Source organism: Triturus cristatus, chromosome 7 (assembly GCF_964204655.1).
Source record: "Triturus cristatus chromosome 7, aTriCri1.1, whole genome shotgun sequence".
Classification (NCBI taxonomy): Eukaryota; Metazoa; Chordata; class Amphibia; order Caudata; family Salamandridae; genus Triturus; species Triturus cristatus.
In genome coordinates, this window is record NC_140590.1 from 14,478,579 (window position 1) to 14,503,277 (window position 24,699).

At 48.8% G+C, this 24,699-nt stretch overlaps 1 protein-coding gene across 5 annotated transcripts in view; it reads right to left on the reverse strand.

The window, feature by feature from the left end:
• The window catches only part of LOC146808688 (uncharacterized), a 170,526-nt gene that overhangs the window by 61,884 nt on the left and 83,943 nt on the right, over nt 1-24,699 (reverse strand). For all 5 annotated transcript variants that reach the window (XM_085615491.1, XM_085615493.1, XM_085615494.1 and 2 more), the window contains exon 3: nt 14,940-15,091. In XM_085615491.1, the coding sequence (XP_085471617.1) occupies nt 14,940-15,048 (109 nt within the window). In that variant the 5' untranslated portion in view covers nt 15,049-15,091. The remainder of the gene's footprint in view (nt 1-14,939; nt 15,092-24,699) is intronic.

A 24,699-nucleotide genomic window follows, 5' to 3' on the forward strand; every position in this document is an offset into this window, starting at 1 on the left:
ACGCTCACTATCACTATGGGTGTTCTCGCGTATGCGTACCCATAGTGATACGGACCGTACACATGCCTGTACGGGCCGTTGCTATGCATTTGGGGTGCCCTAGGGCCCCGGAACGCACCATACCTGTGTGTGAATCTCCAAATTACATAGGGGACACATGAGGGACAAATATAAAGGCCTACATGCATGCTGGTTGTCATGGAGACCAAGTTTAAAGTATGAATTTTTTTCTGCAGGTGCACAGCAAAAGTCAGTTTGAATGAACCTACTTTGTTGCAATGTGGTTCTGGAGTTGACATCATGCTCAAGAAAAAACACAATAAGAACCCACTGACTGTGCTAGGTTTGAAGGGATTGGAGGAAACATAGGATGCAAATGTGAGTGACCAATCACTCTGTACTCCTGTGCATGAAACAGGCCAGCAAGGCAGATATAAGGCAGCCAGGTCCCATGAGAGAGCACTTGCCTGCACATCTTTGGATTCTACGACCCAGCTGCTGCTCCTGATTCCCTGCAACCATGTCAAGGTCTGTGGAGAGGGCACAGCCTTTCACCCTGGAGGAGAACCTGGCATTGCTGGATGTGATCCTCCCACAGTACCCCCTGCTGTATGGGCGACCAGGGTATCAGGTGAGTGCAGAGTCCACTAGCACAGACTGTGTCCCTTTTTTGTGACTGTGACTTCTGCCATTGTGTCCAGGTGTGACACACATGCTATGTACTGTAGGAGGGGTCCCAGGGGGGGGAATGCCTGATGTCTCCCAGCCAGAGAGCATGCTGTGGTGCATGTCTGCCGACCTCACTTGCATTGTGTTTACTGTGACAATCACTGCATGGTGCATGCCACATTCTGCCTGTCTTATCCTCCTGGGAATGTAGCCTCTACAGTCCTCATGTGATTATGTGGTCAGCCCAGTGTGACAGGTGACTGTACCCACAGATGTGTGTTAGTTCTGTGTACCTGTGCTGAGAGTGTCCACATGATGTGTTCGTACCCTGGACATCGGTGTGTGTGTAAGTCCCCTGTCATGTGGGTGGGTGCATATGTGGAGTGTAGCACCCAAGCTGCATGAGGGATGGATATACCCTGCCCATGTGATGTGAGCAGGGAGCAGTGCTGTGTGTCTGACGTGCAGAGCCAGCCCCACACCTGTGAGCCCCCCCCCGTCTAGTGGCACATGTGCAGAGTGAGGTTTGTAGCTGCATTTGGCAATGGCAGGTGAATGTCCTGTGCCTGTGTGTGTCTGTGTACTCTGCTGAGGTAGCGTCAGTGGCCTGTGGCATGTGACTGCTTTGAGGTGCTGCACATAATCCGGGAGTAGCTTGTGATGCACAGTGTGAGCCTGGATCATTGATTGTGTCGTTGCCCTCATTCCACCTGTGTACTTTCAATGGCACGTACTGCTTTTGCCCTTCCCCAGAGGATCATGTCCCTATGACAAAGGTGCAATGCATTGGATGCATACTATGCCTTGTTGTAAACAGCAAATTTGTTCTAATATGTGTCTCTGTGACATGTGCCAGGTGTATTGATGTAGTGTCACTTGTTCATCCTCACAGGTAGGCGCCTCTGCCAAGAAGCAGATCTGGATGAACGCCGTCAGTGCCGTGAGGAGGACGGAGGGTCGCAAGCGGCGCCTGGCCCAGGTGAGAAAACGCTCGCAGGATATCCGGTGCTGGACGCGGAGGATCGCACGGGTCCTGCTGGGGGACTCACCTGAGACCCATAAGAACCGCGGGCGCCGCTGTCTGACCCACATCCACAAGCGTGTGCTGGCGGTGGTCTTTCCAGACTTGGACAGGCGCTTACAGGAGAAGCAGCAGCAGGAAGGGGGTAGGTACATGTGTGTTTGTTGTGTGTCACCAGCATTTGTAAGTGCACAGTTGCATGGATACACTGCCAGGGTTTAAAGGTGCTGTGCAGATCCTGTTACCCACAGTATAGCGGTGCTCTCCTGCCTCCCTTCCCCTCCTTGCAATGTGTTCCCTGGTCTGTGTGTAGTCACTCCTTCACAAGGTTATCTAGGCTGGCACTTTATCCACGTGAACAATGCCTGTAGCATCATGTGTGGGGGTGGTGTGTAACAGGTTTTGGGACCTGTCCAGTTCAGTACTTGTGGGTTCCATATCAGTTGGCACTGATGCTGAGTCCAGACATGGGAGTTAGTCTCTCAAGTGTCATGCCTTACAGCACGCATGTCCTATCTTCTGGCCTGTGACATGATGTGCATGAGTGTGCAATACGCATAGTGCAGGGATGGTGGCGTGTGTTGCAGTCATTCCCATTCAGGACCATTGAGTTGTGTGGCCACTACTGTCCCCTGGGGCATATTTTCCTAGGTGTCATGTGTGTCATCACAAAATGTGGACACTCTCAGTGTCTACAGCATAGGTTGTGCTCTGTGCCATTGTCCCCTGGCACCAAGTATATTGACGTAAAATCTAGTACAAATGTCCACTGTACAGCCTGACCTGATTTTCCTTGTTCATACTCACGGTGGCCAGTGCCTGTGTGTCTTGTTACAATCATCTGATGATGACCATTTGTACATGATTATTTGGACAGGCGCACCTTGGGTATTTTGTGTCCAATCTTGCATTTATCCAGCCCATGTGTATTTCACCCAGACTAAGAGATGTAAGTGATTCCTGTGTCTCAACAAATTGTCTCATGTAGGGGGTGGTTGGTGCGGGCAAAGCCTACATGTCAAAACCTGATATCTCCTTGCTAGGTCTGGCCAGTGTGTGATGTTTGTCTGGACATACACTCAAGGTGCAGTGAGCCAGTCATGGTGGGCATGTTTTCAGTATTACCTATGCAACATGTGCCTCAAGTTCATGGATATGGTCCCTGCTATCGGCAACGCTGTGTGGTGCAGATGCAGTGCTGGATTGTCCCCAGGGCCTGGCTCCTCTGTCAAAATCAATTTCATGTCATTTGCTATTGTGTCATGCTCTCCATGGTTTTTCAGTGGCATGGTGGGTCAAACAACTGTGTCTTGCATGCCCTACATATGTACCTTGTTTTGTAGATGTTACTCATCTTTCTTTTCAGGCTATGCACTGTAACCTATGTAGAATGGACTCATGTGACATATGTATACAGGTGTATGATTAATTGCTGTCTCTTCACCTTGCCCACAGCATCGTCAGGGGACACGGAGGGAGACATCAGCACAGACGGAGCGGAGGGACCGAGCACCAGTGCCAGCGGTGACATCGTGGCTGGCACATCGAGTGGAACTGAGGCGGAGGTGAGTGAGGTTGAGGACCTGTCCACTGCCACCACAGAATATGAAGCTGACGGGTCCGAGGATGATCTCTCCGAGTGGGCGGAGGCTGCACCAGCAGCTGACAGCAGCACAACATCTCTCCCCACCCCCTCCATTGCCATCAGCCGCCTCCCACTTGCTCGTGTCCCTTCCCAGCGTGCCCAGTCACCACATGTCTCCTCCTTGCCAGGCACCGCACCCCCTGCCCCTGTCTCCACTGCTTCCGCCAATGCCGAGTCTGTGGACATCCAGCGGCAGTTGCAGGTTGGTCAGGCTGCGATGCTTAATGTCCTCCATGGCCACAGCCAAGTGCTGAACAACATGAAGGCATACTTGGAGGGCATTTTCTCATCGCAGGCTGACCAACGCAACTTGCTGAGGTCCATTGACTCGACACTGACTGCAGCAGTGGGTCTCCTGCAGCGCTTCGTCCTACCCCCTACCCCTGACCCATCCACACTTCCCACTCCCATGCCTGTCCCACGTACACCCAGACATCAGCATGCACCCACCACAACAGACACAGGCACCACACCAGCAGGGAAGGTCAAACGCACACCACCTGGCACACACACACAGGGTGAAGTAGGCACACCCACTGGGTCTGGGGGCAAACGTAAGACACGCAGCCAGAGTGGGAGTCCGCATTCCACCAAATCCACTCCGTCCAAATCCCCTCCCCTCAGCTCTCCTGGCCACATATCCGGCAAAGACTCCTTCATGGCCGCTCTGTCCCTGAGCCCCACAGTGACACCACCCCGCAAGCGGTCAAGGGAGTCCCCGGTCATGGTGGTTGAGTCCCCCCCCTGTCCACACCCTCCCCCAGTGGCGCTGCGACCCATCCCTCTGACCCCCCCCCCCTCCTTGGGGCCTGTGGTTCCTTCGGGTGCAGGGGAGTCGCTGGAGGACCTTGCTAAGGTGTGCAGCGCCATCCTGGCCTCCGCCTTTGGCCCTGCCCCACCCCCTGTGGTGGAGTCCTCCATCCCTGCACCCCCGACGCCTACCCTTCGCCCTCATGTCCCTGCGGTGCCTGGTCCTTCTCCCCCACATGATGCCCTCCCCCCTCTGGAAGACGAAGGAGTCTGACTGTGCAGGCAAGCTAGGGGACACGCGTCCCACTGTGTCCCCCACCTGGATTTGAACTTTGGATTGCCCTATGGGCATTGTACATTTTGAACTTTCAAGGGACAAACAGATTTTTGGATGCTGAATAAAGCAATTTCTTTTTCCTTAGTACACTACTGTCTGTCTGGTATTGCTGTTGGTGGACCTGCCCCATTATTTTGGGTGGTGATTATGTGTTGGGTGTGTGGGAATTGTAGTCTTGTGCTGGTCATAGGGTGGATCCTGGTATCTGTGTGCCATCACAAGCTGTTGGCTACATAACTTTGTTCATGTAAGCAGTTACTGCATGGTGACATCGTCCCAAGGTGTGTTCCTTCCTCTGTGTAAACTGACATCTTCCCTGCAGGGTCATTCCAATATGTGGTGCTGAGCTGTGTCTACATTGGCTGGGTGTGTGACGGACTCGTTAGACTTGGGCCATGCATGCTGAGCGATGTCTCCACCTGCATCATTCGTGGCGTCCTTGGTGGTCACTGTACTTGTGTATGTAGACTGTTGTCATGACTTCATGTGGACATGTTTTCTTTTCGGCGCTATGCATGTGTATACTCCCAGCCTCGCACACATGTGGTACATGTACTGCAGGATCTTTGTGCACCTGACTGACATTTGTGGGCATTGGATCTGTGGGTACTCCACCCTTTTCTTTGCAGGGGCACTGCTGTGAGTGTTAGGCACCCACCCCTCCTGTGTCTGGGCACTGCTGGGAGGACTCTGCACACACCCCTCCTGTGTCTGGGCACTGCTGGGTGGACTCTACACCCACCCCTCCTGTGTCTGGGCACTGCTGGGAGTGTTAGGCACCCACCCCTCCTGTGTCTGGGCACTGCTGGGAGGACTCTGCACCCACCCCTCCTATGTCTGGGCACTGCTGGGAGGACTCTGCACACACCCCTCCTGTGTCCGGGCACTGCTGGGAGGACTCTGCACCCACCCCTCATGTGTCTGGGCACTGCTGGGAGTGTTAGGCACCCACCCCTCCTGTGTCTGGGCACTGCTGGGAGGACTCTGCACACACCCCTCCTGTGTCTGGGCACTGCTGGGAGGACTCTGCACACACCCCTCCTGTGTCTGAGCACTGCTGGGAGGACTCTGCACCCACCCCTCCTGTGTCTGGGCACTGCTGGGAGTGTTAGGCACCCACCCCTCCTGTGTCTGGGCACTGCTGGGAGGACTCTGCACACACCCCTCTTGTGACTGGGCACTGCTGGGAGTGTTAGGCACCCACCCCTCCTGTGTCTGGGCACTGCTGGGATGACTCTGCACACACCCCTCCTGTGTCTGGGCACTGCTGGGAGGACTCTGCACACACCCCTCCTGTGTTTGGGCACTGCTGGGAGTGTTAGGCACCCACCCCTCCTGTGTCTGGGCACTGCTGGGAGTGTTAGGCACCCACCCCTCCTGTGTCTGGGCACTGCTGGGAGGACTCTGCACACACCCCTCCTGTGTCTGGGCACAGCTGGGAGGACTCTGCACACACCCCTCTTGTGACTGGGCACTGCTGGGAGGCCTCTGCACACACCCCTCCTGTGTCTGGGCACTGCTGGGAGGACTCTGCACACACCCCTCCTGTGTCTGGGCACTGCTGGGAGGACTCTGCACACACCCCTCCTGTGTCTGGGCACTGCTGGGAGTGTTAGGCACCCACCCCTCCTGTGTCTGGGCACTGCTTGGAGGACTCTGCACACACCCCTCCTGTGTCTGGGCACTGCTGGGAGGACTCTGCACACACCCCTCTTGTGACTGGGCACTGCTGGGAGGCCTCTGCACACACCCCTCCTGTGTCTGGGCACTGCTGGGAGTGTTAGGCACCCACCCCTCCTGTGTCTGGGCACTGGTGGGAGGACTCTGCACACACCCCTCCTGTGTCTGGGCACTGCTGGGAGGACTCTGCACCCAACCCTCCTATTTCAGGATATGTATGCTTAGAACATACACGGGTGTGGGTTTGCTCCATGCATACGCGGGTGGGGGTACGGTCCGTACATACATGGTTGGGGTGGGGGTGCGCTCCATGCATACGGGGTGGGGGTACGGTCTGTACGTACACTGTTGGCATGGGGGTACGCTCCATACGTACGCGGGTGAGGGTACGGGGCGTACATACACGGTTGGGGTGGGGGTATGCTCCATGCATACGGGGTGGGGGTACGGTCCGTGCGTACACTGTTGGCATGGGGGTACGCTCCATACGTAAGCGGGTGAGGGTACAGGTCGTACATACACGGTTGGGGTGGGGGTACGCTCCATACATACGCGGGTGAGGGTACGGGTCGTACATACACTGTTGGGGTGGGGGGTACGCTCCATACGTATGCGGGTGAGGGTACGGGTCGTACATACACGGTTGGGGTGGGGGTACGCTCCATACATACGCGGGTGAGGGTACGGGTCGTACATACACTGTTGGGGTGGGGGGTACGCTCCATACGTACGCGGGTGAGGGTACGGGTCGTACATACACGGTTGGGGTGGAGGTGCGCTCCATGCATACGCGAGTGAGGGTACCGGTCGTACATACACGGTTGGGGTGGGGGTACGCTCCATGCATACGGGGTGGGGGTACAGTCCGTACGTACACTGTTGGCGTGGGGGGTACGCTCCATACGTACGCGGGTGAGGGTACGGGTCGTACATACACGGTTGGAGTGGGGGTACGCTCCATACATACGCAGGTGAGGGTACGGGTCGTACTTACACTGTTGGGGTGGGGGTACGCTCCATACGTACGCGGGTGAGGGTACGGGTCGTACATACACTGTTGGGGTACGCTCCATACATACGCGGGTGAGGGTACGGGTCGTACTTACACTGTTGGGGTGGGGGGTACGCTCCATGCATACGGGGGTGGGGGTACGGTCTGTACATATCCGTACCCACGCTGTGGAATGCTTGTGCGGGCCGTACCCAGGCCTTTGCCACGTGGGTACAGCCGTCCCGCCATTGTTGTGGTGACGTAGGTGTGGGCGTGGTACGACTCGTACCCACGCTCTTAAGGGTACGGGACGTACCTGTATTGTTGTGTTGCCGGTTCGCGTCGTCAACCACTTCCGTTGTGGCGGACGCTGGCTTTGCTGGACACGTCCCCACCCCCTCGTAGTGACCAGGGCCTGGGGGTCAGGTATGTCCAGGGCATGTGTGCTGTGTGACTTTGGTGGGGGTTTTGTGGCCTGCCCCTGCTCCTGCCCCCCCCCTTTCCCTTCTCCCTTTGTTGTTCTGACCTTCTGCGGCGTCTGCGTCGTAACCTGTAGAGGAGGTCGACTGCTATGAGGGCCGGGATGACACGTAGGTTCGGGTCCATGTCTGTCCGTCGCGTGCAGGTACTCCTTGTTCGCATCGTCCTGATTTCCCGGCAGTTTTTGGCTGCCGGAAAATATTTTCCGTGCGGGATGACGTCGGTGCGAATCGTACTTCCTGGTTCGTGAATGGCAGGCTGCGTGCGTCCCGACGTCACGTCGGCGCTTTCCCGGATCACATTTGTATGTTTATTTTCGTCGGTCGGGGTTTTGTACGATTCGTACGGAAATAGTATTTCCGTGCGAATCGTACTTCCATGTTTGTATATTGTTACGACCCGGTTTTTACAGGATCGTAATTGGCACCCAAGTGTATCTCACACGAAGTTCTCTCAGGAAAAGGCCCTCCCAGCATCAGCTCCATTATCCAACCTTATCGCTCTTTAAGGTCAGATAATAAACAATTAGCGGCAATACCAAAAATAAGAAAACATAGCGGAGGCCGTTGTTTTTCATACAATGCCACTAAACTTTGAAATCTTCTGCCTCTTGGTATCCGTCTCGAGCCTAACTACCTCTTTTTTCGACTAAAAACGTACCTGTTCCCCTAATTCTGCCCATGGTTGAAGTTGCACCGCTACTATTGCTGGGATGCCCCCGGGTAGCTATGCGCTCTAGAAATGCCTCTTCATTCATTCATTCAATCGTTCATTCATTCATTCATTCATTCACTGTGTGTAATAACAACCCACAAGTCATTTAAGAGTGAATTGTTATTGCACTGTGTGTAATAATAACATTTTATTTTTTTTATTCACAAAAGAGAATGATCATTTGCAATCTGCCAGGTACAATCGCATCAGAAAAGGCAACTGCTGGTGTATGAATATCCGTTATGGATATTCAGGCAAAAAGAAATCAACAAACGAAGAAGACATAAAAGGATAAGTGCAAAGAGGTCCCACTGAGGTCAATTGTTAAGCCTCAGAATATCTTCGGGTGATGGGATATGCAAAGATATTGGCGAAGGCGCCTCACTCACTTATCGTGGCATGCATCATCATAGGCATCTTACCACACCCAGGTAAGATGGTACTACCTGGGCAGACTCAACCAAAGATGTTATGGGAGTTCTTACATAAAATGTTAACTGGCCATGCAGGGGGCCAGATGAGTGATGTGAAAAATACCTACAGGTATACCCAAACAATATGTTTATTCATAGGGTACCTGGGGTACTAGATAAAAATGTGATCCAAGATGGCGGGGTTTATCTGAACACTATTAATTCAGTTTTACCCACATCAGAATGCCAACACGTTTCGGCCCACAACTTCAGCCCTCTCGGGTTTTCTTCAGAGTTAGAATCTCTACTCCTAGGTGTCCCTGCTCTAAAATAGCATGTATTACATGCAAAAATGAGGCCTATTGCGCTCACCTGTATTTTCTATTTTCCAGTAGTTTTTCTACTGGGTATCGCTACTTAGCACCATGCGAGCCAGGAGTTTAGGTGCTGTCTTTTAGTCACACATTCATCAAAGTACAGACACCCCCACAGTACCTATATCTGTCGTCCTGCCCGCCGCTGTGTAATAACAACCTGCAAGCTCTTTAAGGTTGGACTGTTATTACACTCTGTGTAATAACAACCCACAAGTCTTTTAAGAGAGAATTGTTATTACACTTTGTGTAATAATAACAACCCACAAGACCTTTAAGGTTGAGCTGTTATTACACTGTGTAATAACAACACACAAGTCCTTTAAGGGTGGACTGGTATTACATTCTGTGTAATAACAGCCCACAAGTCTTTTCAGGGTGGGCTGTTATTACACTGTGTGTAATAACAACCCACAAGTCCTTTAAGGGTGGACTGCTATTACACTCAGGGCCATATTCCCAAGAACGTGCGATAACTATCGCCAGAGTAAAAAATCGGCAAAAAGTTAGCACTGCCTAACCCCGATTTATTACGCCGTGACAGCGAGGAATTCACAAGCCCGCACTACATGGCGATAATTACAGTGAACGGCAGAGAAAACAGGTGACAAGAACATTGCAATGGCGATAGATATTCCTATGTTAGCAGGCGATAGCTGTGGATCGGCACATCAGCGCCAGGAAACTCACCTTTCTCAACCCAGGCGATATCACATTGCGAGCATGGCCCTACAAATATTAGGATGTGAAAGTCAGGATGTCAAGTGAATAACAAATGCAGGAGACATTGTCTGGTTCTTTTAACTTTATGGTATGCAGCCTGAAAGACTGCTGTGTCAACAGAGGCCCTTTACCCGACCTCTGTACCCCCGCTCTACTGAAAGACCCTGCCAGCCAGCACCTACAAGTGATAGATGGAAATGAATTCACAGGTGAATGCTGAGGGGTTGGCAGGAAATTAAAAAAATATGGCGGGGGGGTGGCGGTGGGTGTTGTGACCTTCATGGGTATCGGAGCTGCATGATCCTTGCCTCCATGGCTTCTGTGGGTCGCCAGGTGTGGCTCCTGGCTGGGGTCCCTCCATGCTGTGGGTAGTCGTCCTGCTTAGCACCAGCAGAAGGCAGGTGTAGAACCCCTGGTGCCACCGCAGTTTATCCCCTGTTTTTCCTTCGCTTTGCAGATTTGGCAGTTCGTTGTGAATGTGGTGTTGTGGTTTTCTCGTGTGTTTTCGCACGGGAACGCCTACTCTGCATATCATTAGTGTTAGTTGGTGGTGTCCACTGTGGAGATAAATTTGGGGGCTGTTATCGCGGGAATACTGGTGTTGTCTGCAGTTTGCATCAGCTTGTGAATGGGGTGTTAAATCTATCTCCACTGTTGCTGCGTTAAGTTGGAGATAAATCAGGGTTAACGCCTTGTGAAATGCCCCTATGTGTAATAACAACCCACGAGTCCTTTAAAGTTGATCTGTTATCACACTGTGTGTAATACCAACCCACGAGTCCTGTAAGGTTGGGCTGTTATTACACTGTGTGTAATACCAACCCACGAGTCCTGTAAGGTTGGGCTGTTATTACACTGTGTGTAATAAAAACCCATGAGCCCTTTAAGGGTGGGCTGTTATTACACTGTGTTGAATACCAACCCACGAGTCCTGTAAGGTTGGGCTGTTATTACACTGTGTGTAATAAAAACCCACGAGTCCTGTAAGGTTGGGCTGTTATTACACTGTGTGTAATACCAACCCACGAGTCCTGTAAGGTTGGGCTGTTATTACACTGTGTGTAATAAAAACCCATGAGTCCTTTAAGGTTGGGCTGTTATTACACTGTGTGTAATACCAACCCACGAGTCCTGTAAGGGTGGACTGTTATTACACTGTGTGTAATAACAATATACGATTCCGCTAAGGTTGGGCTGTTATTACACTGTGTGTACATCAGGCAAAATATCTTTCCAAGAGCCTTGACCCTCTCAGTTCCAGAGAAAGGTGACAATCTCTAGAAGGCAGGTGACGGGTCACTTGCGGGAGTTTTAGCAGAGGGTTCTAAGCCAGAAGATGTTTGGAGATAAAGACACCCCAGAGCATTCCCTTATATTCGCAAGAGTGATACATAAGATTGAAATGAATCGAGGTAATGAGGGGTCCCCGGTACTCTGGGATTGCTTTCAAGTGTTCCTCAGAGAAGCATGAGTTTCATGGAACATGTCAAACAAGCATAAGGAAAGACAGGCAGCTAATCATTTTCTGATGTTTCGAGGGTAAATCAGTAGTAATTTTAGACTAGTTATGAATGAGACACTGAATGAAATCCGAGTGGCCCCCAGTACAGGGCACTTTCGAGTTGAAATCCTACAAGCACTTCACGAAACCGTATGTACGAGAATCGGGCACTTTGACATCATTGGGAGGCGAATGTCAAGGAAGGACTCACTCTGCCCACTTTGTACCATCTCAGCCTAATGTTCCTCAGGCTAAGCCTGGGGGCATCTATAATTATCCATATATAAGTTTAAGCGTATATGTGGATGCAGGTATGTATGTGGTATTTCGATAGCGCCAACCTAGCAGACAAAGGCAGTGGAGTGTGTACAAGGTCAGAGACAAGCAGAACGTCAGCTAGTGTTAGGAGAGGTATCTGCTTCGTATATGGTTCATGCATTGTGATGTTTTCATATCTATTCTGTTATTGCAAGTTCATTTTAGTTTGTTTTTAGAATGATATTGTCAATATACATATTGATCTTGGACTCAATAACTCAGCATTTTTTTTTAAACGGTTCAGGATTCAATTCAGGGCTATGCTGATATTTTGGCTTACCAATTCATTAAAAAAATATATATATATATATATATATCTACTTCTAGGCAACCAGGATTTTTTCTGTTTTCCAATCCTGTGTACTCTTGGTCAGCTTGTGCATGTGTTTAGTTTACTGTTGAATGGTGCAAGTAAGAATTAAACAGAAGGTGGGGTGGAATGGTCGAATGAGTGCACGGATGAGTGACAGAGTTTATGAGTGATGTGCTACTGAGTGCCTGAACTCGCTATTCGCTGTCGAGGTGCTTTCAGTTATAAGCCAGGTCCATCGGCATTGTCAACTCTTGTTTGCGCCTCTTCATCTTAAATCTGATGATGAGCTGTCTGTCGAACTGCCAAGAACCACCAGCAGTGGTGAGCTTGTCAGCGAGACAGGTAGTTGTGCCGGGCACTATGCCTTTGTAAATGATGCCGCTGGTTTTGAAGATGGTGTAAACTGCCAAGGGGAGCCAATGAACTTTCAACGAAGTAAGGCACACGTGGTCATATGTCCTCAGGACCTTGATGAGACATAGTGAATGCCCTTAAAGGGGCGGGCAGGGTGGAGGTTAGGAGGCTGTCGCACAGGGCGTTGCGACCATCCTAATAGTGAATGCCCTTAAAGGGGCGGGCAGGGTGGAGGTTAGGAGGCTGTCGCACAGGGCGTTGCGACCATCCTAATAGTGAATGCCCTTAAAGGGGCGGGCAGGGTGGAGGTTAGGAGGCTGTCGCACAGGGCGTTGCGACCCTCCTAATAGTGAATGCCCTTAAAGGGGCGGGCAGGGTGGAGGTTCGGAGGCTGTCGCACAGGGCGTTGCGACCCTCCTAATAGAAAAGTGTGAGAGCTTGAAATGCAGCTCAGATGTCTATTTCTCAGAGGAACAGTTTCATTTTCTTGAGCAGAGAGAGGACAGCAGGCCAGTGTATTAGAGGAAGCCTTGATGCTTTGCAAACTGTCTTGGAAAGACCAACGTGCTGGTGCTTTCACTTATATTACCAGCAGCAGACACTGAACCGTTCAGGTGCAGTGACACTTGTTTCTTTTTGGTAACGTCAAGAAATAACATTTACCACTGAAGGGAGTTATATAGCTCAATCAGATAATAATGCACTGGAGACCTTGCAGGTAATATTACCAAGGAAAAACAGAAGGCTCTCAGTACAGAGCAAGAGTGGATTTGTAAAGCGTGTTTAAGATTTTAAGAATCCCATCTCCTAACCTACTGTGATCTAAATTCTAAAGAAGACAAGCAATCCCTTACTGTTGGAACTCATTCCCAAACAGAAGGCCTGTTCTGATATGCTTATATTTCTTTGAACCTCCAATATCTAAGCATTCATTGTGCATCATGCATAGTACAATGATTTGCAGGGAAGACGGATCCTCTTTCAACATCAACAAGCGATGATTGTTAAAGAGGCCCTCTGGTCTAATTTAGACTGCAAGGTCTGGGCTTGATTCGTCTTCTGGCCGCCTTGGAATAATCCGATCTACTGGTAATCTGGCTTTGATCATTCTTCTGGCTACCTTGGAATAATCAGACCGCCCATTAATCTAGATTCGATCATTCTTCTGGCTGCCTTGGAATAATCCAATCTACCATTAATCTGGATTTGATCATTCTTCTGGCTACCTTGGAATAATCAAACCGACGATTAATCTGGATTTGATCATTCTTCTGGCCGCCTTGGAATAATACGGTCTACCGTTAATTTGGATTTGATCATTCTTCTGGCTACCTTGGAATAATCCGATCTACTGTTATTCTGGATTTGATCATTCTTCTGGCTACCTTGGAATAATCAGACAGGCCGTTAATCTGGATTTTATCATTCTTCTGGCCTCCTTGGAATAATCTAATCTACCGTTAATCTGGATTTGATCATTCTTCTGGCTGCCTTGGGATAATCTGATCTACCGTTAATCTGGATTTGATCATTCTTCTGGCCTCCTTCGAATAATCTGATCTACCGTTAATCTGGATTTGATCATTCTTCTGGCCACCTTGGAATAATCTAATCTACCGTTAATCTGGATTTGATCATTCTTCTGGCCGCCTTGGAATAATCAGACCGACCGTTAATCTGGATTTGATCATTCTTCTGGCCTCCTTGTAATAATCTGATCTACCGTTAATCTGGATTTGATCATTCTTCTGGCCACCTTGGAATAATCAGACTGACCGTTAATCTGGATTTGAACATTCTTCTGGCCACCTTGGAATAATCCGATCTACCGTTAATCTGGATTTGATCATTCTTCTGGCCACCTTGGAATAATCAGACTGACCGTTAATCTGGATTTGAACATTCTTCTGGCTACCTTGGAATAATCGGATCTACCGTTAATCTGGATTTGATCATTCTTCTGGCCACCTTGGAATAATCAGACCGACCGTTAATCTGGATTTGATCATTCTTCTGGCCACCTTGGAATAATCCGATCTACCGTTAATCTGGATTTGATCATTCTTCTGGCCACCTTGGAATAATCAGACCGACAGTTAATCTGGATTTGATCATTCTTCTGGCCACCTTGGAATAATCAGACCGACCGTTAATCTGGATTTGATCATTCTTCTGGCCACCTTGGAATAATCAGACCGACAGTTAATCTGGATTTGATCATTCTTCTGGCCACCTTGGAATAATCAGACCGACAGTTAATCTGGATTTGATCATTCTTCTGGCCACCTTGGAATAATCCGATCTACCGTTAATCTGGATTTGATCATTTTTCTGGCCACCTTGGAATAATCAGACCGACCGTTAATCTGGATTTCATCATTCTTCTGGCCACCTTGGAATAATCAGACCGACCATTAATCTGGATTTGATCATTCTTCTGGCTGCCTTGGAATAATCCGGTCTACCATTAAGCGTGTCCCCAAAATTCATTTTAGACTTTTGGAGATAAGATATTGAGTTGAAATATATTTTTATTGAAAGGCCAATATAGCTGGATTCATGAAGGCTACGGTTCATGTCTACATTGAGGAGTTTGAGAAGGGCCTCAGGCATAATCAGATACACATAGTTTGAAAATGTTTGACACTGTTCTTACCAAAGACTTTTAGTTGCTCAGTGGTTGTAGTTGTGGCTGGAATCCTCGTACTTGTCACTGTGGTCACATCGCGTGGCCTGGTGCGAGCGACTGCTGTGACGTTTCCCATTTGCTGCTCAATGCTTTTGTGTCCCGAACCCTTACAGATGCAGCTAGAACACAAGCAAGTTCAGAATCAACACAAATGCCTCGTTGTGAATAGAGTAAAGAGAGACGCGTCAACCTCTACCACCACACCCCCACCACACTTGGAACAACCGAGAGCTGTCAGACCCCGGAGGGACCCGAGACTGAAACAAACTCAAACCAAGGAGGTCACAACCTGTCGTTGACCAGCAGGATCGGGAGAGTCATAACTGACACCGTCTTGTGATTAACATGATACGAGGTGCGTGAAAAAGCACAGATGTAGGTCTCGGCCACTCCTCCGCTGTTGCCCCCCTGCCAGCACTTTAAGAACATTTAAAAATAAAACGATTTTAAAACCTGTTTTATTATTGTTTTATTTATCTTGGGGCGGGGCCAGGGTTATGATAGGCTGGAGAGGGAGTGGTGGGCTCTAACTACACTGCGCATGTGGTTTTTGGCCAGTGGTCTAAGGCGCAGTGACCCCTCTCCAACCCCAGCTGCACTGCTGGGGCTGGAGAGAGCAGGCACAGACTCCCAGTCTGTCCTGGAGCGCACATCATCGGCGCTCAGGCCAATCCTGAAGCCGCTCTCATGCGAGGGCAGCTTCAGGATTGGCCGCAGGGCAGGCTGGGAGCCCGTGCCCGCCTGCAGCGGCGGCGAGGAGCGGAAGAGCAAGAAGCGCAGCAGGTGATTTTAGTTTTGCGTTCATTATCCCCCGTACCTCCCTCCCAGCCTCTTTTGTAAAAAGAATTTCATCTCCGTTGTGTCCCCTTCCCTCTGCCCCATCCCCCACCCACCTCTTTTCACCATTACGAGCCGCTCCTGGCTTAGGGTACTCACCAACATCAAGAAGGAAGAGATATATAGGAAAGCATACAGTCAGTGTTCCTTGCACCTCATCCATACTGTGATAAACAATATATCTTCAAGGTATGTAGATGTGGATTTAAGGACAGTAAATCTATACCTACCTATCAATCTTATAGCAAAAGTATTTCATATTCTGACGTGGAACCAGATCTAGCGTTAAGAAGCTGCAAATGCTTTACCGAGAACGCGTTTACCTCCAAAGGCGCACTCTAAGGGTGCGGGGCAGTGGGCACTGGTAGTTGGGACAGTGGCACGACATTCGCCACGCTGCAGGGATCACAATCATTGTGCTTGGTTTGTAAGTTGGAGACCAGTCGATTGTTGTGGCTTTGTGTTTTTGAACTGTGTGGTTTCTGCTGTTTTGGCTTACCTCTACTGTGTGTACGTTGTGAATGATTGTTCAAGTGTCCTTCCAATTGAGTAGCATTTCCGGTTGCACGTGCCCTCTTTATTGGAACTGCAACAACCAGGTGTCAGGAGCTACAGCGAGGGGAGGGCTCGGGTTGCCACACTTCATGAGTTGTTGGACAGTAATCCAGCATGTTTTAAATGGCCAAGACCCCCTTCTGTTGTGGAGCTGTGTGTTACTTCAATGAACAGCATGGGGGGGGGGCTGCATGTCAGGGGATGTGTCTATGGGCAAAAGGAGATTATCTAAGATAGGAAGTGTGTGTGTGATTGTGAGAATATACACTTATGGATTCTTTATAGGACTATACAGTTGTTTGGTCGGTGATCTTCAAGTGGGCATTCTTTAAACTGGGACCTCCCTTTAAATATCCTTTTTAAATAAGGAGGGGCTTATTTATGAGCCATTGCGTCACTTTTGCACCGCCAGTGCGTCACTATTTGTGACGCACCAGCGGCGTAAAAAATGTGCCTTGTTGCACCATATTTACAAAGTGACGCATCTAGGTAGATGCTTCACTTTGTAAACCCCTGCGCCATATTATACCTACGCCAGGTGTAATGTATGCAGGGGGGGCGTTATGACGCAAGAAAGGATCGTAGAAGTGACGCAGTGAAATCTATAAGATGTCACTGCATCACTTCTAGGATTCAAATGCATCAATATCTTACGCCTGCCTCACGGCGCAGGCACATTTAACATGGGACTTGCCCATGTGTAATGACCCATTGATGGAGTTGCGTCACTTTTGTGAAGTACTCGGGCAATGCGTCATTTTTGCGCTTACAGATACGTCAGAAATAGTGACGTATCTGTAACTGCTTGCGACATGATGCATCAAACTGTAAATATGACGCATCATTGGTGTCGCAAGGAGGGCGCAATGAAAAGTGACGCACCGCTGTTTTCTCGCAGCGATGCGTCACTTTTCATAAATGAGGCCCGACGAGTTCAGTGACCCAAGCCTAGCATACAACATAGTACCAAAGGGGAACAGTGCCATACCTTGTGCATATATATACTATTGTATAACATGTGAGTTTGGCATTCACTTGTGACACTTTGTAAACATGGTATTGTGACACATGCTTGACTACCAGTACATATTTATTTTCAACTTGGCCTTACGTCATGTGCTTGGCAAAGGTTGTAAGAAGGTTTGCATTCATCAGTTTATGAATCTATCTGCCAAGAGAGGGTTCCAAGAATCTGCCTTGTTTGCTCCGTGCCCTTCCCACCAGCCTGTCCAGTCCATCCGTGCACTTCTGTAGCAGCGTGAATCCTATGCTTGATGGGAATGCTCAGACTCACACACCCTAATATTATTACGTAAGCTACATCCCTAGTGCCTTGTTTGGCTTAGTAGTAGTTGCTGGTAAGTGACACAGCAGTACATAACAACTGGCGACGAGGTTATTCCAGAGTTTGGCAGCGACCATGGCTGGCGATTCTCAGACTGATAGAAAATACAGACCCAGGCTACCAGCTTCAAGACCACTCAGGGGTTAATCATTTCAGTCTTAGGGTTGAAAGCATCTGATCAAAGTTTACAATGTTGTTTAAACTGTTGCTAAGTAACCTGAGAGCCCTATCTATTTGGAAATCAACAGGATGCTTAGAGTCACCGTTATTGCTTCACTTATAAAGGGAAGTAAAGAAAGTCACGTGGGACAGATCTTCCCCGCACGTCAAAGGTCTCGAACTTCACAGAAATTCTGTAACTATTGTACATTATAGCAGCCTGTATGTATTCTGTGGTCCTACACCCCATGCAGCCTTTGTGTAGGGTGACCAGACGTCCCCGTTTTCCCAGGACGGTCCCCGTTTTTGGAGAAGTGTCCCCGTGTCCCGACACTTTTCTCCAAGTGACTCAAATGTCCCTGTTTTCAAACAGTGTCCAGGTTAAACATAGAAATGACCCTGTTTTTCATTGTTCCGGTTGAGCATGCGCGCGCATGCTCTCTTTGCACTGTTTACAGCATGTATTGTCACTGAGGTGAGCGCTGTAGCAAGAAGGGAAATCCTTTGAAGAGAGACATTTTACACGCAGCGCCACCTACGTCATCGTGCCAGCCAAAGTTTCTACTTTGGATAAAACAATATTTCTTCATCCTGTAGCTTGTATTCATAGTCATACAAACTTTTCAGTAGCCCTTATGCATACCGTGCAAGGATTAATGCATTGCTCATTGCATGGTTTATTCCTAACCAATTGATGCATCTGTGTTCTCCATATCAAAGCTATGACTTGACCTTTTGACTGACCTTTCAGATCACGGCAAACTGTTTAGCTGGATAGGACTTAAAGGAGCAGGGTTAACGCCTGTGGGAGAGGCGAGCAGCGCTGCTCGAGCTTTTTGCTCAGGTCTTCACACTATTGCACTATGAGATGATACCAATGGCTAGAGTGCACTATACATACCCCAGTAAGGTAACATGACATCTCAGCAGTGACCACGCAAATGTGGGAGGACTGTGTGGTCGGCCAGCCTTTGCGACCCTTAAGACCCTAAGGCAGTAATACCTGGAGAGAAGTGTTTTTTTTTTACATTGGTCCATGGCTGCCATTTGGCAATTTAGCATTCCTCAGTTTACCTCCCATTCTTTTCTGTCATAAGCAACTAAGCAACATTGGTGAGTTGTACTTTACGTGGTGCTGACGCAGCAGCTATAGAAATGAGCATTGATAAAGCTAGTAAATCTGGCGTTTGCTAGCCTGTGAAGTTTTATTGATTTTTGGCAAATATCATTGTAGTCCTTTTTCTATGTCTATGACAGCTGTCAAATAGTCCTACTTTTATGTCGATGGTTACTGCAAACCGTAGTCCTACTTCTATGTCTATGACCTGTCCCCGTTTTTTGTTTTGAGAATCTGGTCACCCTACCTTTGTTTCTTCCCAGGCCTGCCCCACCAGCTTGAGAATTGTTATTTTTTCTTCATAATGTGATGTCTTTTTAGCTCAGGTCCCGTTTCCGCAAGGCTGTGGTATCTGCTGCTTGGTATATATGTATCAGTCGCGATCCTGCCTCCTGCGAGGCATTGTGGGTACATGCTTCATTGCAGCATGCAGCAGACATGCTGCCAGGTTGCAAAGCCCACGTCATTGTGGAACCAGAGCCCCATGAACCCCGCAGGTTCCCAGATGGATACCTTTGCAGGTGAGTGTGTGCCTTACAAACACATATAACATAACAAGGTGTGAGAAACTGCGTATGGGGGGGGGGAGCCCTCCCAAGCACCAGCCAGAATCCTTGCCAGGCAGTGGAGTAACATAAGCCCCAGCAGCCCACGCAGTGGGGGGGGGGGCATATCTCCAGGGGGCCCCCTCAGCACAGCACCCTGGCCAGAGATCTCCTAATTGAGTCTGGAGGGGGCCTTCCTGTACCTAGCAGAGGGCACCCCCTCAAGTTTTGTTACGCCACTTTTGTCAGGGTGATCCACAAAATGTCACCAAATGAACCTGTGCTTAAGCCTGCCTCTGGCAGCTTGGCACAAAAAGAGTCCTGCTTAACTCAGAGGCGCTGTGTCAAGTATTCGTGCGGCACACAAAACACATGAAAACTCCCCCATCAATTTAGAAAAACATAGAGTACATTTAAAAAACAAAATTGACACCACAATGACAAAAATCTAATCAGAAGAACCAGAGGTATGAATAATGCATGTCAGTCATTGTTTATACAATTGCTCCGAAGTAGCTCAAAAGAATACACAGTAGGCACTCTAAACCATGGTTCAGCGATGACCGTAACAAAGTAAGGCGGAAATTAAGGCTTGCTTAGAGAACAATTCAGAATCTCCCCTACCACAACAAACCTTCGGCACCTGCGGTCTATAAGAAGGCATTATAACAAGCTCATACGTAGCTCTGAATGAAATGTACTCAAGGACGCACTTGGACAACGCTAAGAACAGACCCAAAAAGATCTTCAGAATCAGCAAACAGCAAAATAGTGGTAGATCCAACCTCCATCTAGAAGATAATGTCTACTCCCCAGTGTTTCATGAATCCTCTGCTCATTTAATTGAAAAAATAAGGATTAGATCTACAATTCGGCCCAATCTCATCTCATCTCTATGCCTTCTAAAATCTCTCTGATTTCACTACAAAAACAATGCTGCATGATCTAACTTCAAACCTCCCGATGAAACAGACATACTCAAAACAATAGTTTTCAATTAAAACCCTTTCATCACTTCAAAGTTCCTCTACCCGCCAAACTCATCCAAGTGTTTTTTTTCCCGTACTCTCACTTGGGTCTAAGATTGACAGCGCTTCCCTCTCCCAGGACAGGATTCCTGATTGCCTAAAGATAGGGCAGGTTACCTAGTCCCCAAAAAGCTAAATGCTGACTAGTCTGCCCTCAACAATTCAGTTCTATCACTAACACTTTGACACTTGTAAAACCTCTAGAGAAATGTATACACTTACTACTCTGCAACCACACCGAACAGTTCCAGCTCCCACAAAATTGGCAATCTGGCTCCAGAACGGAGCATAGCACTAAAACGGCTCCGACACACATTGTGGATCACGCCTTGAGACTACTCAATCAGAATGAACCCTGCCTGCTTATAGGGCCCGATTCACAGAACTAACTTAAGACAAAATCCTAAACTTACTACCATTTTGGTATTCACAGAAGGCACTTACTAACTTCGGTATTCACAGAAGTTAGGAATCCTAAATGCCTTCTGTGAATACCGAAAGCCTTAAAATTAGGATTTTTCTCAGTTTGGTAGTAGTATAGTTAGGACTCCTAACTATAGGACTCCTAAATGCCTTCTGTGAATACCGAAAGTCTTAAAATTAGGTTTTTTCTCAATTTAGTAGTCCTAAGTTTAGGACTCCTAACTTTAGGACTCCTAAATGCCTTCTGTGAATACCGAAAGTCTTAAAGTTAGGATTTTTCTCAGTTTAGGAGTAGTAAAGTTCATTATTCCTAAAAATGTACACAAACTGGAAGATAAAAATCGTGAATCATACGAATCATTAAACAATCAAGTGACACATTTGATTGCTGCTAAAACAAATGTTGATATCAATGTTTTGCAACATAATATAATAATGCTGAGGAGGGTGAGCTGGGTGGGTAGCTCTAGAAAAGACTGTTCAGGAGATTGTATAGTAGTGAATTTTCGGAAGAGGGAGTTGGTGGGGGATTTAATGGAGGTTTTACTGAACAGCCCGATAATGCTAAACCGCAATATGAATGACCACATAACTGCCGTCCCATTAGGTTTCTTTTAAAGGCCAAGATCTAGAAACTTAAACTTTTCTAACATGTATAAAGAAGTTCCAACTGTACCTATTCATAATGTAGAAGAGTGGGATCTGCTTCTCATGGGTACCCCCGCTTTTTGCTGGTGTTTCACTGTTTTTCGACTTTAGTCTGGCTGGGACCCTGCTACTCAGGGCCCCAGCCTAGCTGCTTCCTCTCTTGATTGCATGTACTTTAGGTACACTCCAGATTGGATTCTGGGGTACCCTTGCGAGTCCCTAGTATATGGTATACTATGTACCCAGGGCATAGGTACCCCAGAGGCCTACCAGGGGCTGAAGCATGAATTATGCCACCCCTGGGAAGCACTCCAAAATGACACCACAGGTCTGCTACTGCAGCATGGGTAAGGGCGTGCTTGCACCCCTTACTGTGGTATAGGCTACCTATATCACTACCATTGCACTCACATGTAACACCTATTAGTCACTCCTATGGCAGGCCTTAACAATCCTGAAGGCAGAGTGCTTGGTTTTTATGTGAGAAGGTGCCCCTGCATGAGCAGAGCCCCTCTGCAGCATTCGGAGTACCTCCTCTAATGCTGTTTGTGGTGCAGCCTGACCACATACTCTTAAGTGCATTATAACCTCGCGGTAAATGCTAACTTTGGACTGGCTGCACAGAAAAATGTTGCGTTTGGTGTCAAACGCTTTGGAATACTACCCTCCGCCAGTTCTGTCGGCGGGGGTAGCATTCCACCCTTCTAGAGGGAGAGACATGTTCACACTGGTCTACCCGGTAAAGACTTTCTACAGCCCTGGTGTGAGAAGTTGGCCTGGTATATGCTGGTCACTAGTTAAAGTGGCCACCTTGCACCAGTACAATTCGACTCTTATGGTAGATAGGTTTAAGACAACCTTTTTAAGAAAGCTATCCTAGTGGTAACTGTGGAGAGCAGCCTTCAGGCTAAGTCTTTAGAGGAATGTAAAGCATCTTGCTTTACCCTATAATCTCTTGAATCACTAAATGACAGGACACCACACAGGTATATATATCAAATATATATGTATTTATTACTAGACACACTCTACTAATCTCTTTATGAGATTAGAAGTCAGGAACATATGCACAAATCAACGTTTCACAACAAGTTAAGCACAAATATGGCTGGGGCCCTAGGGGCGTACCAGACCATATACTAAAAAAGAGACTTAGGAATATCGACTTGCGAGGGGACAAGGCCTAGGGCCTTCAGAAGCGCTGGGTTCTCACTAATCCACCCAAGGCAGGTAAGTAAAGGACCCACAGGAGACGCATGCAGTGTGAGAACACAGCCGCGGATCCCAATAGACTTCAATGGAGCAAGTCGGGGTTGGAATTTTAAAGTTTTAGGATACTTCGGGAGAGTCTACAAGCAAGTCACTTACAGAGTATGTAGTTCTAGAGACAACACACACAGGAGCACCGTAGTGCAGGAGTTACCTCACCCAGGGAAGCCGGGTGCATAGGTGTCTTTTGGTGTCGGGTCGCGGCGTCGTTTTCAATGGGAGCCAAAGAAGACTTGCTGCTTGTGAAGACAGAAGAAGTGTCCAGTGGAATCCAAGGCTGGATCCAGAACAAAGAAGACCTGAAAGCAGAAGGGACAGTGTTCAAAGTCACTTGGCAGTGACCCGGGGCAAGGAAGCTGGATGCCCACAGTCGTTGGATGATTTCAGGTGATCACGGGTATCTTGACTCTTCAGCCACGCAGTCCAGGAGGTATCGACGACAACCAGGAGCTGGATTGGGCGTGTCCCACGAAGTCTGCAGCTTACTGCAGTGTCGGTGACCAGATTGGAGCCAACAAGCCTTGGTAACAGCAAGTCTCGTGGAAAGTGTAAAAAGTCAGCGGTGCAGACCAGCAAGGTCTGAGAGACTCACCCAGCGAGGGTAAATCAGGGCAGGCCTGGAGCAACTAGAGGAGCCTTTGGTTTTGTAGAAAAGTCTTCTGGGGACCCACAAGCCAACCGGCAAGGGATTGCAAAGACGCCTCAGGAGGATTCACTCACCAGGAGCCCACGGTCACTTGGGACGAGGTAGGCCTCTGATCTTCAGAGAAAATCCTGCCGGAAGCTTGGAACACACGTGGTCCAATGCAAAAGTTCGTAGAATGTCGTGAAGGGGTTGCACTCAAAAATAGTGCACAGTACCCAGGTATTGCGGTTCCTCTTCATTCGTGGGGTTCACTTGCCTCAGCTTCGCTGGGGACTCACGATGGCCTTGGAGAAGTCAAGAAATCCACTTCCGGGGCTGCAGGGACTTCGGACTCTGGCAGGAGCGGGAAAGTTTGCAACTGTTGATGCAAAGTTTTGGTGCCTGCCAAGCAGGGGAGTCACACCTTGACTCCAAGGGAGATTCTTCCGTCTTCCAGAGGTAGTGGAACGTCGAAGGTCCAGGATTCTTCTTCAGAGCGTCGTCCAGGGATATCTGGTTTGCAATGGCAAGGGTTCCCTAACTTATACTACAAGGAAGGGAGGGACTAGCTCTATGACCCCTCCTATGGGAGGGTCAGGGGAGTGGGTGGTTACACCCACTTCCCTTTGTCAAGTTTCACGCCAGAGCAGGGGCAGGTAGCCCCTGAACCGGTTTGAGCTGGCATATGCACAGAGGAGACTACTGCTCCCCCAGTGCAGGACTTCAAAGCACTCTAGGAGTGCACCCACCCAGCCCCAAATCACTAAACCCAGTCTGGGAGGTGGTTACACATCCCTGTGACAGGATGCCTATTGTTGGGCCTCCTCCACTGCGAGTGTCGGTCATCAGCAGGAGGGCAACCCAGTGTCTGTGCTGGTGGCACCCATTTTGTGATGCCAGGGCTCTTCAGGATTCTACCGTATTTACACAGTAGGTACATGTCTATCACTCTAGAAGGGTGGGATCATACTCCCACACCAGTTACTGGTGTGGGGGTATGATTCCAAAGCATTTGACACCAAACACGACATGTTTTGGTGCAGCCATCCCAAAGTTAGCATTAACCACGAGGTTATAATGCACTTAAGAGTATATGGTTTAACCGCATCCACAAACAGCCACAGAGAATAGACTCTGAGACCTGCAGAGGGGTCCTGCTCAGGCAGAAGCACCCCC